Consider the following 19,294-nt stretch of genomic DNA (forward strand, 5'->3'; position numbering starts at 1 on the left):
AAATTGCAGTCCAAATAAATGCATCACAGAGTTCAAGTCACAGACACATCTCAACATCAACTGTTCAGAGGGTACTGTGTGAATCAGGCCTTCATGGTCAAATTGCTGCAAAGAAACCACTACTAAAGGACACCAATAATTCAAATTTGAGATTTTTGGTTCCAACCGCTGTATCTTTGTGAGATGCGGTGTGGGTGAACGGATGATATCCGCATGTGTAGTTCCCACTGTAAAGCATGGAGGAGGAGGTGTTATGGTGTGGGGGTGCTTTGCTGGTGACACTGTCTGTGATTTATTTAGAATTCAAGGCACACTTAACCAGCATGGCTACCACAGCATTCTGCAGCGATACGCCATCCCATCTGGTTTGGGCTTAGTGGGACTATAATTTGCTTTTCAACAGGACAATGACCCAACACACCTCCAGGCTGTGTAAGTGCTATTTGACCAAGAAGGAGAGTGATGGAGTGATGCATCAGATGACCTGGCCTCCACAATCCCCCGACCTTGAGATGGTTTGGGATGAGTCAGACGGCAGAGTGAAGGAAAAGCAGCCAACAAGTGCTCAGCATATTTGGGAACTCCTTCAAGACTGTTGGAAAAGCATTGAAGCTGGTTGAGAGAATGCCAAGAGTGTGCAGAGCTGTCATCAAGGCAAAGGGTGGCTACTTTAAGAATCTCAAATATAAAATATTATTTGGTTACTACATGATTCCATATGTGTTATTTCATAGTTTTGATGTCTTCACTATTATTCTACAATGTAGAAAATAGGAAAAATAAAGAAAAACCCTTGAATGAGTAGGTGTGTCCAAACCTTTGACTGGTACTGTATACTGTATATAAAACACAGGAAAATCCAGTTTTTGACTGCACTGGGCCTTTTATTAGCAGTAGCAGGTGTGTTCATGTTTGTTACATTTATCTTGTGTTTTATATACAAAACAGTAGCATCAAGGCTATTTTGTTACTTTATAGTCATAACAGTGATACTCTTTCTTACTCTATGCTGTGTTCCTGTAGGAAGTGTTATGATGCTGTGTCTGTAAGTGAAATCAGAGGAGCTTTCGGTTGCTGCAATATTCATTCCTGTTAATAAGCAGTTCTTATAAGCTGTCATAGGTACTGCTAGACACAGAGAAGAAGGAAAGTTGGAGTACAATAGTTACGAAAAGTTACATTCAAATTTGAGAGGATTTGAATGCTGCTTATTTTTCATGGTTGCGTAATGTTTTTTGATAGTGTTTTCTGATTGAATCTTCCTCTGTTTTAGTTTCCACAGAGTTCATTTTGTTTCTGTATTCTGTTAGTATTGTTCTTCCTAATCTCTCTCCCTCCCACTGTCCCTCCTTCCGTTCTGTTCTTCATTCCTCCTCCCTCTATCTCTCCATCCTTTCCCTATCCCCCATCATAGCTGTGATTTAAAGTCCAGGTGTGTAGAGAGGGGGAGAAATACAGACAGGAAAAGTAGAAACATATAGGGGGTCAAATCAGAATCAGCCAGGGAAATAAGGTAACTTGTCCTGTTCTGTTGTGTGCTATGAATCCCGCAATGCATCAGTGAATAAATCAGGGAACACCCTGCTGTTCTCCAGCTAACCGCCTGCAGTCATCGCCCTTCCCTGTCCCCTACTTCCCCAGTCCTGTTTCTGTGCTGTCTCCCTGTTAATCACAGTTTGTCTCCTGCAACACTTGCTAATGATATCTCGATGTCGGCAGCTTCCAATTCCAATCAATTGAGATGTTATTCATATCATTATCAAGAGTGTAGTATCAAGAGTTTGCGACATCATATAGTTTGCAGTGAGATCCATAGCTTATAGGATCAGATAAATCTTCAATGACAGGATCAATGACCACCGATCAATTGCCCCTAAAATCCCATTATCTTCTTATGATGCCATAGTAACATTATTACGAGTACAATTAGTGCAATACTTATTGACCAATGTGCATGCCAGTTGGCAGTTGCACCGAATAGGACTGCCTGCCAGGCAGCTACTGAAAATATTTAGCAGCTACTGTTAATAAGGCAGTTACTGTAGAAATAGTGATACGCTGTAGATCATAAGGCTTAGAGCTTGACTAAGGCCTAATCAGTGATTCAGCGTTTTGTACCTGTCTGTTCTCAGTGACAAGGTGAGATAGAGAGCGTTATCAGCGGTTTATTTGAGATATCCTGTTGGGTGTATAAATATTAATGTCCCAGGGGTGGTCCCTAGAGCAGTCTGTCTGTTAAACACAACTCTCTGCAGATTAAGGTTGCAAAATGCCGGTAACTTCCCAGGTTTTCCAGAAATCCTGGTATGGACAATTCCTGGACTCATTAGGGAATACCAACTGGGATTTCTGGAAAACCGGGACATTTTGTGAAGGTTCCAGAGGTTTTGCCACCAGAGCTCTAGATCAGTGACCGAGGGGCCAACAAGCGGTTATCTGTCTGTCTGTCTGTCTGTCATCCCACAATGCATGGGCAGTTCGCTACCATGCATCCATCCGTCTGTCCCTCTGTTCCTGTGGTCCTATCAGTGTTGTATTTAGACCTGTTTGCATGATACATTAATGCAAAATGTCTTTGTCTTTCATTTCAATGCGCTTTAACCATAAACGTGTGCCTGGCGCGGCTGTACTGTTGCTTAAGTAGCTGTTGTTTTGAGTGTTGGACAGGAGCACTGGAGGCAGAGAGGGAGCAAGCACCCTTCAATAAGCATGTGTTCATGCTGTGTTGGACTAGACAGGTCTGTGGAGTCGGTCTGTATCACTAAACAAAGGTTTTATTTTATCTCAACAGACCCAGCTGAACATTCTACTGGAGAAGCTTCGCAGCACGGTTAGTATTTACTACAGTGCTCAGCGATTTACTACTTTACCTCACACACAGGGCATCTAACTTGAGTTGAGATCAGTTCTCGTATAGTGTACACTCCCCTCCGTATTTATTTGGACAGTTAAGATAACATTTGTAAATTTGGTTCTATGCTCCAGCATTATGGATTTGAGATTAAATGTTTCATATGTTGCGTCAGTACAGAATGTCACCTTTTATTTGAGGTTATTTTCATACATTTCTGCTTTATCGTTTAGAAATGAAAGTATTTTATGTGTTAGTCCCACCATTTGTATGCATGCATACATACATACATACAGTGCATTCGGAAAGTGTTCAGACCTCTTTACTTTTTCCACATTTTGTTATGTTACAGCCTTATTCTAAAATGGATTAAATAGTTTTTTTCCCCTCAATCTACACACAATACCCCATAAGGAAAAACAGGTTTAGAGACATTTTTGCGAAAAAAATAATGACAATAAACTGAAATATCACATTTTCATAAGTATTCAGACCCTTTACTCAGTACTTTGTTGAAGCACCTTTGGCAGCGATTACAGCCTTGAGTCTTCTTGGGTATGACGCTACAAGTTTGGCACATCTGTATTTGGGGAGTTTCTACCATTCTTCTCTGCAGATCCTCTCAAACTCCGTCAGGTTGGATGGGGAGCGTTGCTGCACAGCTATTTTCAGGTCTCTCCAGAGATGTTCGATCGGGTTCAAGTCCGGGCTCTGGCTGGGCATTCAGAGACTTGTCCCAAAGCCACTCCTGCATTTTCTTGGCTGTGTGCTTAGGGTCGTTGTCCTGTTGGAAGGTGAACCTTTGCCCCAGTCTGAGGTCCTGAGCGCTCTGGAGCAGGTTTCTATCAAGCATCTCTCTGTAATTTGCTCTGTTCATCTTCCCCTCAATCCTGACTAGTCTCCCAGTCCCTGCTGCTGAACAACTTCACCGTAGGGATGGTGCCAGGTTTCCTCCAGATGTGATGCTTGGCAATCAGGCCAAAGAGTTCAATCTTGGTTTCATCAGACCAGAGAATCTCGTTTCTCATGGTCTGAGAGTCTTTTAGGTGCCTTTTGACAAACTCAATGTGGGCTGTCATGTGCCTTTTACTGAGGAGTGGCTTCTGTCTGGCCACTCTACCATGAAGGCCTTATTGGTGGAGTGCTGCAGAGGTGGTTGTCTAACTGGAAGGATCTCCCATCTCCAGAGAGTAACTCTGGAGCTCTGTCAGAGTGACCATCAGGTTCTTGGTCACCTCCCTGACCAAGGCCCTTCTCCCCCGATTGCTCAGTTTGGCCGGGCGGCCAGCTCTAGGAAGAGTCATGGTGGTTCCACACTTCTTCCATTTAAGAATGATGGAGGCCACTGTGTTCTTGGGCACCTTCAATGCTGCAGAAATTTGTTGGTAACCTTCCCCAGATCTGTGACTCGACACAATCTGGTATCGGAGCTCTGCGGACAATTCCTTCGACCTCATGGCTTGGTTTTTGCTCTGAAATGCACTGTCAACTGTGGGACCTTATGTAGACAGGTGTGTGCCTTTCCAAATCATGTCCAATCAATTGAATTTACCACACGTGGACTCCAATCAAGTTCTAGAAACATCTCAAGGATGATTAATGAAACAGGATGCACCTGAGCTCAATTTCGAGTCTCATAGCACAGGGTCAGATTGCTTATGTAAATAAGATATTTCTGTTTTTTATTTTTAATAAATTCGCCAACATTTCTAAAAACCTGTTTTCGCTTTGTCATTATGGGGTATTGTGTGTAGATTGACTATTTTTTTTAAAGAATAAGGCTGTGTAACGTAACAAATTGTGGAAAAAGTCAAGGGGTCTGAATACTTTCCGAATGCACTGTATATATGTTTTTGGACAAATTCACTTAGTATATTAAAGTAGTCAAATTTTAGTATTTGGTCCCATATTCCTAGCACACAATGACTACTTCAAGCCTGTGACTACAAACTTGTTGGATCCATTTGCAGTTTGTTTTGGTTGTGTTATAGATTATGTTTTGCCCAATAAATTGTAAACTGCCCTTAGATTTTAAACTGTCATGGTCAAAACATATATATGAAATGGTTGTGAAGATGGGGAGAGGTCTGTCTGTAATAAAGAGATGCTCTGCTTTTTTGACACCACGCTCCACAAAGCAAGTCCTGCAGGATCAAGTTTTGTCTTATCTTGATTATTGTCCAGTCATATGGTCAAGTGCTGTAAAGAAAGACCTAGTTAAGATGCAGCTGGCCCAGAACAGAGCGGCACATCTTGCTCTTCATTATAATCAGAGGGCTAATATTAATACAATGCATGCCAGTGTCTCTTGCCTGAGAGCTGAGGAAATACTGACTGTGTCACATCTTGTTTTATAAGAAACATTAATGTGTTGGAAATTCCAAATTGTTTGCATAGTCAACTTACACACAGCACTGACACACACACTTACCCCGCCAGACATGCCACCAGGGGTCTTTTCACAGTCCCCAGGTCCAGAACAAATTCAAGGAAACGTACAGTATTATACAGAGCCATAAGTGCAGGGAACTCCCTTCCATCTTATGTAGTGCAAGTGAACCGCAAACCTGGTTTAAAAAAACAAATAAAGCAACACCTCACGGCACAACGCCTCTCCCCAATGTGACCTGCTTGTTGTGTGCATGTACTGACCTGTATGTGTAACTGATAGATGCACACACACACACTACATGTAAATGTTTTTAAATGTATATAAATTGTAAATTATCTTGTCTGTAATGTCTTTTTCGTTATGTGTCGGACCCCAGCAAGACTAGCTGTTGCCATTGCCGTCGGCTAATGGGGTCCTAGTAAATCAAATCAAATCGAACTGAATGGTGAATCATGCATTGTGTCCCTTTTATTGAAAATTAGAATAGAATATGTTTCTAAACACTAATCATTAATGTGGATGCCACCATTATTATGGATAATCCTGAATGAATCGTGACTAATGATGAGTGAGAAAGTTGCAGAGGGACTAAGATCATACCGCCCCAAAAATGCTAACCTCTCACCATTACAAATAACAAGGGGAGGTTAGCCTTTTTTGGGGGGTATGATAATCTCCCCTGTCATTGGTAATGGTGAGAGGTTAGGATGTTTTTTGGGGGGTATGATCTTTATTCCTCTGTAACTTTCTCACTCATCATTATTCACGATTAATTAATGAAATGCTGGAGTATAGAGCCAATTTTAGCATCACTGTCCAAATAAATACGGAGGGGAGTGTAATTTTATAAATCTTCCAGGGAACATTTTTATTTTGTCAGTCGATAATGTCCAAGCCAATGTCCAACCAATTTAGATCTGGATCACCAAAGAGGTACTATGTGGCCATCTTCAGTGTGGCTGCTGTCAGGGCTAACAGCATGGAATTACATATAGAACATTTCAATTGAATATGATGTCTATGGCTAACAGCCTCTTCTCCTTCCCTCCCTCCCTCCCTCCCAGGGCTCCAGTTTCATCCGCTGTATCAAGCCCAATCTGAAGATGATCAGCCACCAGTTTGAAGGGGCCCAGATCCTCTCTCAGCTGCAATGCTCAGGTCAGTATATACAGTGCATTCGGAAAGTATTCAGACCCCTTGACTTTTTCCACATTTTGTTATGTTACAGCCTTATTATAAAATTAATTAAATTGTTTTTTTTCCTCATCAATGTACACATAATACCCCATAATGACAAAGCAAAAATAGTTTTTTAGAAATGTTTGCAAATATAATATAATAATATAATAATAATTATTGCAAAAAAAATATGAAAATAAACTGAAATATCACATTTACATAAGTATTCATACCCTTTACTCAGTACTTTGTTGAAGCACCTTTGGCAGCGAATACAGCTTTGAGTCTTCTTGGGTATGACACTACTAGCTTGGCACACCTGTATTTGGGGAGTTTCTTCCATTCTTCTCTGCAGATCCTCTCAAGCTCTGTCAGGTTGGATGGGGAGCGTCGCTGCACAGCTATTTTCAGGTCTCTCTAGAGATGTTCGATCGGGTTCAAGTCCAGGCTCTGGCTGGGCCAGTCAAGGACATTCAGAGACTTGTCCCGAAGCCACTCCTGCGTTGTCTTGGCTGTTTGCTTAGGGTCGTTGTCCTGTTGGAAGGTGAACCTTCGCCCCAGTCTGAGGTTTTCATCAAGGATCTCTGTGTACTTTCCTCCGTTCATCTTTCCCTCGATCCTGACTAGTCTCCCAGTTCCTGCCGCTGAAAAACATCCCAACAGCATGCTGCTGGCACTACCAAGCTTCACCGTAGGGATGGTGCCAGGTTTCCTCCATATGTGATGCTTGGCATTCAGGCCAAAGAGTTCAATCTTGGTTTCATCAGACCAGACAATCTTGTTTCTCATGGTCTGAGAGTCTTTAGGTGCCTTTTGGCAAACTCCAAGAGGGCTGTCATGTGCCTTTAACTGAGGAGTGGCTTCTCTCTGGCCACTCTACCATAAAGGCCTGATTGGTGTAGTGCTGCAGAGATGGTTGTCCTTCTGGAAGGTTCTCCCATCTCCACAGAGGTACTCTGGAGCTCTGTCAGAGTGACCATCGGGTTCTTGGTCACCTCCCTGACCAAGGCCCTTCTCCACCTTTTGCTGAATTTGGCCGGGCGGCCAGCTCTAGGAAGAGTCTTGGTGGTTCTAAACTTCTTCCATTTAAGAATGATGGAGGCCAATGTGTTCTTGGGGACCTTCAATGCTGCAGAAATGTTTTGGTACCCTTCCCCAGATCTGTGCCTCGACACAATCCTGTCTCAGAGCTCTACGGACAATTCCTTCGACCTCATGGCTTGGTTTTTGCTCTGACATGCACTGTCGCCTGTAGGACCTTATATAGACAAGTGTGTGCCTTTCCAAATCATGTCCAATCAGTTGAATTTACCACAGGTGGACTCCAATCAAGTTGTAGAAACATCTCAAGGATGAAAAATGGATGCACTCACTAACTGTAAGTCGCTCTGGATAAGAGCGTCTGCTAAATTACTAAAATATAAATGTAATGATCAATGGAAACACGATGCACCTGAGCTCAATTTCAAGTCTCATAGCAAAGGGTGTGAATACTTATGTAAAAATGTATTTCTGTTTTTTATTTTGATTAAATTGTCAAAAGTTTCCAAAAACCTGTTTTCGCTTTCTCATTGTGGGGTATTGTGTGTAGATTGATGAGGAAAATTATCGAATAAGGCTGTAACGTAACAAAATGTGGACAAAGTCAAAGCGTCTGAATACTTTCCGAATGCACTGTAGGCCTAAAGAGAATAACTAATCAACTAGAATAACTAGTCAACTAGAAGGACTAATGCACCATATTCCCTATGGGCCGTAGTTAGTGCTGAGCGATTCCGTTTTGGTTCGATTATATAAAAAAAATTACGGTTTTCGGTTTTGATTTGTTTTTTTACATTAAATGCACAATGCATTATGTGGGTTGAATGCTGTAACACAGAAAAAAAGCTATGAATAATGGTCCCATGATGGTGGTGACTCTCCATTACACTTATTAACCATCATTTATTCACATTACTTTAATAGAATATTGCAGTTGTTGTGTATATTACATTTGTTTTTTTTGATGACTTTATTATTTCATTCTAAGTCAACATCTCATCTCTATAGAGCTGCTGCCTATGCTGTCTGACAAAATCACTATTTTAGTTCTTCAAAGTAAATAAGGTATACTTTTATGACTGCTGAATACTAACTATCAATCACTTAGATCATGTATTTTCAGGTAGAGATGCCTCGTGAAGCAAATGCTCTCTATCCCTCTCGATTGCGCATTCTTCTGTCTCTGTGTCTGTCCCACACTAACCTAATGTAGCAGGCGTAAAAGAAACACACAGACCGGACAAGTAGTTTCCAACAGGCCAATATTCTGCGTAGTTTAGCGCATAAATTATGGTAATAAACTATAATGACCATAATTTCTGCGCTAAACTATGTAGAATATTGGCCTGTTGGAAACTACAACTCCATACTACATCGCACAGTTCAGGCTGGATCTGATTTATCTCTAGAGAAACTGCGCAATGTGTGCATTGAGCTCACAGAAAAAACAAAAACAAAATGGAATTCAAATTATTGAACCGACATTGGTTAATTAGTTGTTTCAAAAAACATATAAATCACTTACATTTCGGTTAATGCTCAGCGCTAGCCCAGGTCAAAGGTTGTGCACTATAAAGGGAATAGGGTGCCATTTGGGAAGCACACTTGCTCTACATTGGTGGTGGATGAGGTGAAGTTTCACCACCTTACTATGCAAAGCGCTTTGAGCGTCTGGAAAATGCTAATGCAGTACATATATTAATACGTTTATAAATTAATTACATACAGCGACACAGGGAGAAATTACTGTACCTATGTGGGGTTTTAATCTCCCCACACCAATGCTGCAGTTATTAAAAAACTGTCTTGTCGCTGCGGCACAAAAACGATCAAATGCTAAATGACCAGAGTAATTTACATACATTAACTGAAAAGTCTTATATTTTCTCTCCACAAATTGGCACACAATTACAGTTGGAGAAGAGATACTGTATAGCATCTAAGTGTCTGCTTGCTGTTCTTCTTGAGTGTTTTCTGAACATTTCTCTTTCTCAGACCTTTAAACTAAAGGATGTGAAGCTAATTTAATTTCACATTTTCCTGTTCAATTTGACACACTTTTCTTCTGTATCCTTGGAGATGCCTGCATTTTTCATCTACACTTATTAGTGTTGGCTCAGATACATGGAGAGACTGTGTTGCTCCGTCTCTCTGAGCTTAAGAACAAATGAGGCATTAACTATATTGGACGAGTCAGCAATTGTTAGCTTGATGCATTTGGAAGAAACAGGGGAAGTAGTCATGCATAGACAGTCAGAGAGAAATGTGTCTTAAAGTTGACCACTGACTGCATCAAATGAGTTATTGAGTTCTCTCTTTGGACTGGGATGACCCGGTCTGTCTGCAAGTGAGAGAATGTCAATGGAAAAAAGGCCCCTTAAAGGCAGGTAGACTGACGCTTCCTGAGGAAGACCTGATTGGTCAAAATGTGTTGCAGCATGCAACCTGCTTTAATATGATGATCTGCTCCTACCTGTATGTATTTTTGTAAATATTTTTGTGAATAGTTCACTAAAGTCTGTCTGTCTGTGTAGGAATGGTGTCAGTGCTGGACCTGATGCAGGGAGGCTTCCCCTCCAGAGCTCCGTTCCATGAGCTCTACAACATGTACAAGCAATATATGCCTGCCAAGCTGACCCGCCTGGACCCAAGGCTCTTCTGCAAGGTCAGTGCCCCATGGGCCACACACACACTGGCCCTGCTCTGGGCTCATCCTCTTATCACTGTACCATCCAATACACTACAAACCCAGTTTGTCATGTTCATATGACAATGACATGTTTGTGTTTGTGCTGCAGGCTTTATTCAAAGCGCTGGGACTCAACGAGAACGACTACAAGTTTGGGCTGACCAGAGTGTTCTTCAGACCTGGGAAGGTGATACCTCCATGATATATCTCTGTTATGCTGTGATGTCATTGCTCTGGCTCTCAGCATTACAATGTTCCCCTGACTGAATGGACTTCAAAGGAATCCGCATTTGGCTGTGAGCGAGGGGAGCTCAGCAGGGGAAAGGGAATCTGATAATATACCATGCAGAGCTAACACATGGGGTATTCATTTCTGTAACAGATGAGTTATTCAATGATGTTAAATGTGTGGTTTGGAGGCCCATTATAAAAAGGTCTGTTGTGGCTTAATTGGACTCTGTCAGAAGTGATCGCTGTGTGGGGCAGGTGTAACTTTGATATTGTAGCTCAGTAGTTTTGTGCTTATGAATAAATGAATATACTATCCTCTGTTGACCACGTCCAGACAGGTACTTTGCTGCTGTTACTGTAACTCTGCTTTCACCTTCCCTAAGGGAACCTCAGCATACTGATGGCTGTTTTAGTGGGGAAGTGTCTTTGGCTGCTCTATGTTCTCTCTCTCATCTCTCATCTCTCTCTCATCTCTCATCTCTCTCTCCATCCTTCTGTCTCATCTCTCTCTCCATCCTTCTGTCTCATCTCTCTCTCCATCCTTCTGTCTCATCTCTCTCTCCATCCTTCTGTCTCATCTCTCTCCATCCTTCTGTCTCATCTCTCTCTCCATCCTTCTGTCTCATCTCTCTCTCTATCCTTCTGTCTCATCCATCCATTATTCTCTCTTCATCCTTCTCTCTCGTCCCTCTCTCCATTCTTCTCTCCCATTTCTCCATCCCTCTCGCATCCCTTCTTTCTCCATCCATCCTCCTCTCAGTTTAAAGAGTTTGATCAGATCATGAAGTCGGACCCGGACCACCTGGCAGAGCTGGTGAAGAAGGTCAACCAGTGGCTCATCTGCAGCCGCTGGAAGAAGGTCCAGTGGTGTTCCCTCTCTGTCATCAAACGTGAGTAACATCCTAATACTGCTACCTACCACATCATCATCATCATCATTATACACCAGGGCCCGTATTCACAAAGCGGCTCAGAGAAGTAGTGCTGATCTAGGGTCAGTTTTCCCATGTAGGTCATAATGAATAAATTATATAGACGGGGGGACCTGATCCTAGATCAGCACTCCTACACTGAGATGCTTTGTGAACACAAGCCCTGTCATGTTCTAGGAGACAAATGGTTTAAAGTGATGGCACTAATTGCTCCGATCCAATTCTGATCATAAAACGCAAACTAACTGGCTCTGGCCATCTGTTTTGTGTGGAGATATCCTCTGATATAGTCAGACCGCCTCATTAAACTCAGAAAACAGTAATTGTGAGCCTCTTCATCCTGAACCAAGATATACAGTGGGGAAAAAAAGTATTTAGTCAGCCACCAATTGTGCAAGTTCTCCCACTTAAAAAGATGAGAGGCCTGTAATTTTCATCATAGGTACACGTCAACTATGACAGACAAATTGAGGGAAAGAAATCCAGAAAATCACATTGTAGGATTTTTAATGAATTTATTTGCAAATTATGGTGGAAAATACGTATTTGGTCACCTACAAACAAGCAAGATTTCTGGCTCTCACAGACCTGTAACAACTTCTTTAAGAGGCTCCTCTGTCCTCCACTCGTTACCTGTATTAATGGCACCTGTTTGAACTTGTTATCAGTATAAAAGACACCTGTCCACAACCTCAAACAGTCACACTCCAAACTCCACTATGGCCAAGACCAAAGAGCTGTCAAAGGACACCAGAAACAACATTGTAGACCTGCACCAGGCTGGGAAGACTGAATCTGCAATAGGTAAGCAGCTTGGTTTGAAGAAATCAACTGTGGGAGCAATTATTAGGAAATGGAAGACATACAAGACCACTGATAATCTCCATCGATCTGGGGCTCCACGCAAGATCTCACCTCGTGGAGTCAAAATGATCACAAGAACGGTGAGCAAAAATCCCAGAACCGCACGGGGGGACCTAGTGAATGACCTGCAGAGAGCTGGGACCAAAGTAACAAAGCCTACCATCAGTAACACACTACGCCGCCAGGGACTCAAATCCTGCAGTGCCAGACGTGTCCCCCTGCTTAAGCCAGTACATGTCCAGGCCCGTCTGAAGTTTGCTAGAGTGCATTTGGATGATCCAGAAGAGGATTGGGAGAATGCCATATGGTCAGATGAAACCAAAATAGAACTTTTTGGTAAAAACTCAACTCGTCGTGTTTGGAGGACAAAGAATGCTGAGTTGCATCCAAAGAACACCATACCTACTGTGAAGCATGGAGGTGGAAACATCATGCTTTGGGGCTGTTTTTCTGCAAAGGGACCAGGACGACTGATCTGTGTAAAGGAAAGAATGAATGGGGCCATGTATCGTGAGATTTTGAGTGAAAACCTCCTTCCATCAGCAAGGGCATTGAAGATGAAATGTGGCTGGGTCTTTCAGCATGACAATGATCCCAAACACACTGCCCGGGCAACGAAGGAGTGGCTTCGTAAGAAGCATTTCAAGGTCCTGGAGTGGCCTAGCCAGTCTCCAGATCTCAACCCCATAGAAAATCTTTGGAGGGAGTTGAAAGTCCGTGTTGCCCAGCGACAGCCCCAAAACATCACTGCTCTAGAGGAGATCTGCATGGAGGAATGGGCCAAAATACCAGCAACAGTGTGTGAAAACCTTGTGAAGACTTACAGAAAACGTTTGACCTGTGTCATTGCCAACAAAGGGTATATAACAAAGTATTGAGAAACTTTTGTTATTGACCAAATACTTATTTTCCACCATAATTTGCAAATAAATTCATTAAAAATTCTACAATGTGATTTTCTGGATTTTTTTTTCTCATTTTGTCTGTCATAGTTGACGTGTACCTATGATGAAAATGACAGGCCTCTCTCATCTTTTTAAGTGGGAGAACTTGCACAATTGGTGGCTGACTAAATACATTTTTTCCCCACTGTAGCTTTTTCCTCCATTACTCTAACGTGCTGCGGGGCCGTGTTGGCAGACAGTTCACCTCAGCCTGCTACCCTCTAGATATGATATTTTACCTGCCCGGTATACACCTCCAGTCATAGAGGGGCTGTGTCCCAAATGGCATCCTATTCCATACATAGTGCACTCATTTTCACTATGCACTTTTAAAGTAGTGCACTATATAGGGAATAGGGTGCCATTTGGGACGTAGACCCGGTCTGTGACTGTGTCTACCTCTCACTGAGGCAACATTTCCATACCGTCTGCTCTCTCTGTGTGAATTACCACCGTGGCTGTGGAGTTACTGTGCCAGTCCCTGCAGGTCTGTGAATGTCTGGGCTGTCAGTCTCATTCTGTCTCTCTCTCTCTCTCTCTGTCTCTGTCTCTGTCTCTCTCGCTCTCTCGCTCTCTCTCTCTCAGTGAGGAATAAGATGCTGTACCGCGCCAGTGCCTGCATCAAGATGCAGAAGACGGTGCGCATGTGGCTGTGCAGGAGGAAGCACAAACCGCGGTGGGTGTCCTCTCATCCTTCCTCTCCCTCCCACCTTTCCTTCTCCTTATACAGCACATCATGGCTGCATCGCCACGGAGACAGTCTCATTGCTACCTGCTGGTATACCGTATGGCTCTGTCTTATTACCTTTGTAAAGCGCCAGGAGATCTGTACTGATAAACAACAGAGCCTTGCAGGCAATAGGAGGGGTACCATATGTTTCTGTAATGCTTCAAGTTTAAACCCAACTGACTAATTGTGTGTGTGTACTTTATGTTTGTGTGTGTGTGTTTTGGGGTACAGGATCGATGGGCTGGTGAAGGTGCGTAACCTGAAGAACAGGATGGAGAAGTTCAACGAGGTGATCGCCGGCCTGAAGGAGGGGAAGCAGGAGATGAGCAAGCAGATCCAGGGGCTGGACGCTGCCATCAACACGACCATGCTCAAGATCAAGGTGTGTGTGAATTTCACCAGCCTTCCATTCTGCAACCTCTCCTAGTTCTATGCTCTTAAGTCAAACTTCTATACAATCCCTTCTTTTTCCTCTTGCCAGACTTCTATGAGTACAAAAAGTATATTTCATCAAGAAAGTTTGAAACGCACTGTATTTCATTATTTCTCCACGTTCAACATTGTTTTTCAGTGTCAATACCCCAGCATGTGAATGAATGAAAGTGTATGACATGGGCGATGACATGTTGTGTTCTCTTCTCCCCTCCATATTTAATAATTCATTAGTTCTCCAAATTCAACATTGTTTTCTGAATGTCAATACCCCAGCATGTGTATAGAATCCGCTCGGTGTCAAAGACATGAGATGTGTCCCAAATGGCGCCCTATTCCCTACAGTATATAGTGCACTACTTTTGATGGGCCCTGGTTAAAAATAGTGCATTATATAGGAAATAGGGTGCTGTTTGAGACACAGCTCATGTCTTTGACATTGAGCGGATTCTACACACACACTGGCGTATTGACATTCAGAAAACAATGTTGAATTTATCCCAGGGTGAAATATTTGGTGATGGTTGATGGAGGGAAGCTTTACCTAATAGGAGGCTTCAGCCAGCCAGAAGATGTGTAATTACATCTGGCTTAGTCAAGGGTACTAAGCCTTTTAAATGGGGGCAGCTTTGACTCCCTTGAGTTATTGTTCTAATTTTCTCTAAAGATTCAGGGTTTATTTTTTTATTTACAGGACCTGATATTGTTTTGGCAGTGGTACTGTATATCTGGGTCTGGCCCTCTCTCTCTACCCGATGGCATCGTGGCTTATTTAGAAGCTAGGAGATATTTTTTAATCGTAGTGGAGGGTGGCTGGATTTAATAGGATGCCTCAGTCCACGGGTTATGTTCTGCATTTTGAGATGATATGCATCTTGTCTCGGAGGGCAGTGTATATTCACTTTTGACTTCTCTTTTGCATTGTTATGGCCCTGCTTATGGTAGTAGCCTATTAATGATCTGTAAAAAAGCCATGTAAACATTTCATTATTTTGCGTCCAACTTATTTGTTAGCCTTTAAAGGTGACACTATTGTAGAGAGTAGTGGGCCTTTTAGAGAGTAGTGGGCCTTTTAGGAGTAGTGGGCCTTTAAGGAGTAGAGGGCCTTTAAGGAGTAGTGGGCCTTTAAGGAGTAGTGGGCCTTTAAGGAGTAGTGGGCCTTTAAGGAGTAGTGGGCCTTTAAGGAGTAGTGGGCCTTTTAGAGAGTAGTGGGCCTTTTAGAGAGTAGTGGGCCTTTTAGGAGTAGTGGGCCTTTTAGAGAGTAGTGGGCCTTTTAGAGAGTAGTGGGCCTTTAAGGAGTAGTGGGCCTTTAAGTGGGCCTTTAAGGAGTAGTGGGTCTTTAATATATGCCATTTAGCAGACACTTTTATCGAAAGCGGCTTACAACAGTGAGTGCATACATTTTCTTATGGGTGGCCCCAGTGGGAATCAAACCAATGACCATAGCGTTGCAAAGCCATTCTCTACCGACTAAGCCACATAAACTACCGTTAAGTGCTTGCTAAGTGTGAGTTCAGTCTGATGTGGTAGACAAAATGTAATTCAACTGATGTTTGGGTTATGAAAACAGATCATGTACCTTGTCCTCGGTCGGGAGATGTTAGAACACATCAAACCCAGACACACATTTTTGGAGCAGAATAAGGCATTCTGATAAAAGTTTCATTTGACCCCAGATGCGTATGAATATTCATCAGCAGAAGAATGCATTGCTGTAACACATTTGTCTCTAATTCAACCCTACGTCACTGTGTGTGTGTGGAAGCTCTGTAGATGCCAGCAGTCACAAGTGTAGGGTTCTGATTGGGATGAATGTGTGAGTGCTCAGGGTAGGAGACAGCAGCAAACAGAAATACGAACTTGAATACGGCTAATTAGAACCTTTGATAGCCACTTTGACCGAGCCAGCAAGGATGCTGGCTCCAGAGCGAAGTGCTAGCCCAATGTATGTTTGGAGTTTGTGCAATTTCATACAAAAGAATGGAGAGGCGTGCCTAATTATATGCAACATGCATTTGTTTGTGTTTGATTTCGAGGCTTGACACATGTAACGAATGAAATATAAAATGAAATAAATTAACTGTTAGTCTTTGCTTAGTCTTTATTGAATTCAGTATTATTAAGCCAGCCCAGCGTTTTGGCTGCAGCCTTTTTTAAGGGATTCTACTCTCCTCTCCCCTCAGACCACAGCAATGACCCGCATTGACATGGACCATGAGTACCAGGCCCTCGTGACCAGGTCAGAGGAGCTGCTGACCGCCATGCAGAACAAGAAGAAGGAGGAGGAGGAGAAGGAGCGACTGAAGAAGATCCAGGAGGAGATGGAGAGAGAGAAGAAGAGGAGGGAGGAGGAGGAGCAGCGCCGCAAGCAGGACAAAGAGGACAGGCGTCTGTGAGTTGGGGAGATGGAGGGATGAAAAGAGAGAGACACGTTAGTCATGCCTAGTGTCCTGCCCCTCTTTGTATTGGTGTATGTAAAACCTCGAAGACTAACTGATGGTTCATTTTATCCGTCCCAAGTCACTAGCTCCTAATTTAATCATTTTTTACATTCGTGGGAATTGACCTAATATGGATAGGGCTACATTGAATTGTTTCTTTACAAAATAAATATGAAAAGCATATGCATAGCCATGGTAGCAATTGAAAGGGAACAGTTTAGAGATCATGGGGAAATGATTAGGTGAGTACGCAACAGTTCACCTGACACAAGACTGAATCCAAACATTATGATTTTATGTGCAATTTACATTTACTGTGCTTTTCACCGTATTTGTTGATAAAGAAATCTGAAAATACTCTGGATACATTCAGTAACATGATAGGACTGTTCCTGGAAATTGTGGAACAGTTTAAACATAAGACCAAAAAAATTACAACGGTTTAAGTGAGAGGACTAACTAGTGTGGCCACACACCTATCCAAAGTGTGCACAGTTCCTAAGCTATTTCAATGCACTTTTATGACTCAAAGAAGAGTCTTCAACTATCAGGTGCTTTTTTTTAGCTCTCCTAGCTGTGCAGTTGAGGAACTAGAGCAAGCACACTTAGTTGTTTTGTTTGGAACACAACCCTGCATCCCCTCCATCACACAATTACTGTTGTTTATGCAATCCAAAAACGGTCCATTATAAAAATAGCAATCTGGGTCAGGTGGGCATGATTTGAAAGCTTGTTCCATTGCCAACTTGACTAGCTAAGTTATACAATACGATCTTACAGTGCTAGGCTTTCACAAGGCAATTCAGAGAAACAGATCAACATTTTGGTGTGCATAGAAAGGAGTCATGATTGCATTCAGGTGCGTGTGCTGCAGCGAATTTTCTACACAAACAAACATAGGCTCATTTTGTTCAGAACAACCCAGGATATGACGACATGTCATCTTGTAACTGTACATCAGAAATGTTGGTTTTATGATTTAGTAATGTGAAGTGCACATTTGGACTCACAGGTGTTTGGCTTGCTTGTATGACATCAAAGCAGTATTTATTATCATCCTCAACGTCACATCTTTCAAAATACATGGAGTCATCTTAATTTACAGCATTTCCCTCATGCAGACAACACATTTTTTTCAAAGATTGACCAATTACCAGGAGGGATGGGGGCAACTTCTTGTCGCGAGCTGTGCTCAAGTTCAGAACGGCTGTCAGTCAAAACCCATACAATGCTGTGAAGCGCAGAGACCGAGCTCTAGCATGTTGCTGTAGAGATTATTTATTGGAGCCAATGAATTGATGCCACTGTTTGACCCTCCCATACTGTTATTCTGTAGCAGCATCCTAACTGGATGGATAAAGTTATTTATTGGGGCCATTGGTAAAACTGGCTTTCCCTCTCATAAGTTTGTAGCAGGATGGATAAAGTATTGATTGACCTTGACTAGTACTGAGGAGCTGCTGTAGAGTAGAAGCTCTTTCCATTACTTATGGTACAGTGTTGATTAGGAAGTCCAGTCTTTATACAGTATTGATTAGGATCTTTATATCGCAGTGACACCAGACATTAATAGCCTTTCTTACTCTTCCTCAGGAAAGTGGAGATGGAGCTGAAGCGGAAACATGAAGAAGAGGAGCGGAAGCAGAGAGAGGAAGAGGAGAGGAAGCTTCAGGTTAGTGACAGTGTTCTTATTCCACTGTTGGTTTCTCCTTGTCTCTGTCTGCTGCAGGACGTAAGGAGTTAACAATCTGGCTTTAGTACAATGCTCCACTTCCCCTGCTCTACTTCTCAATGTTCTCTGGCCGGGAGAGCTCAATCAAACATCTGTGCTGTTCTTTCCCCACCACTACCCTCTCCATCTCTTCCTCGCTCTCTCCGTCTCTCGCTCTCCATCTCTTTCTATCTCTCTCTCTCTCTCTCTCTCTCTCTCTCTCTCTCTCAATTCAATTTCAATTGAAGGGCTTTATTGGCATGGGAAACATATGTTTACATTGCCAAAGCAAGTGAAATAGATAAACAAAAGTGAAATGAACAATAAAAAATTAACAGTAAACGTTACACTCACAAAAGTTCCAAAAGAATAAAGAAATTTGAAATGTCATATTATGTCCATATACAGTGTTATAATGATGTGCAAATAGTTAAAGTACAAAAAGGATAATAAATAAACATAAATATAGGTTGCATTTACAATGGTGTTTGTTCTTCACTGGTTGCCCTTTTCTTGTGGCAACAGGTCACAAATCTTGCTGCTATGGTTGCACACTGTGGTATTTCACCCAATAGATATGGGAGTTTATCAAAATTGGATTTGTTTTCGAATTCTTTGTGGGTCTGTGCAATCTGAGGGAAGTATGTGTCTTTAATATGGTCATACATTTGGCAGGAAGTTAGGAAGTGCAGCTCATTTTCCACCTAATTTTGTGGGCAGTGTGCACATAGCCTGTCTTCTCTTGAGAGCCAGGTCTGCCTACGGCAGCCTTTCAAGACTATGCTCACTGAGTCTCTACATAGTCAAAGATTTCCTTAATTTTGGGTCAGTCACAGTGGTCAGGTATTCTGCCACTG

The 19,294-nt window shown here is 42.4% G+C and overlaps 1 protein-coding gene across 1 annotated transcript in view; it reads left to right on the forward strand.

The window, feature by feature from the left end:
• Positions 1–19,294, forward strand: part of LOC311108801 (unconventional myosin-VI-like) — a 107,044-nt gene that overhangs the window by 60,407 nt on the left and 27,343 nt on the right. Inside the window, exons 19-27 of the mRNA XM_084151563.1 lie at positions 2,792–2,830; positions 6,308–6,401; positions 9,998–10,128; positions 10,262–10,339; positions 11,144–11,273; positions 13,709–13,799; positions 14,085–14,235; positions 16,469–16,677; positions 18,320–18,398. Of these exons, the coding sequence (XP_084007689.1) occupies positions 2,792–2,830; positions 6,308–6,401; positions 9,998–10,128; positions 10,262–10,339; positions 11,144–11,273; positions 13,709–13,799; positions 14,085–14,235; positions 16,469–16,677; positions 18,320–18,398 (1,002 nt within the window). The remainder of the gene's footprint in view (positions 1–2,791; positions 2,831–6,307; positions 6,402–9,997; positions 10,129–10,261; positions 10,340–11,143; positions 11,274–13,708; positions 13,800–14,084; positions 14,236–16,468; positions 16,678–18,319; positions 18,399–19,294) is intronic.

Source organism: Coregonus lavaretus, assembly GCF_964263955.1.
Source record: "Coregonus lavaretus genome assembly, chromosome: 33".
NCBI classification, from domain to species: Eukaryota; Metazoa; Chordata; class Actinopteri; order Salmoniformes; family Salmonidae; genus Coregonus; species Coregonus lavaretus.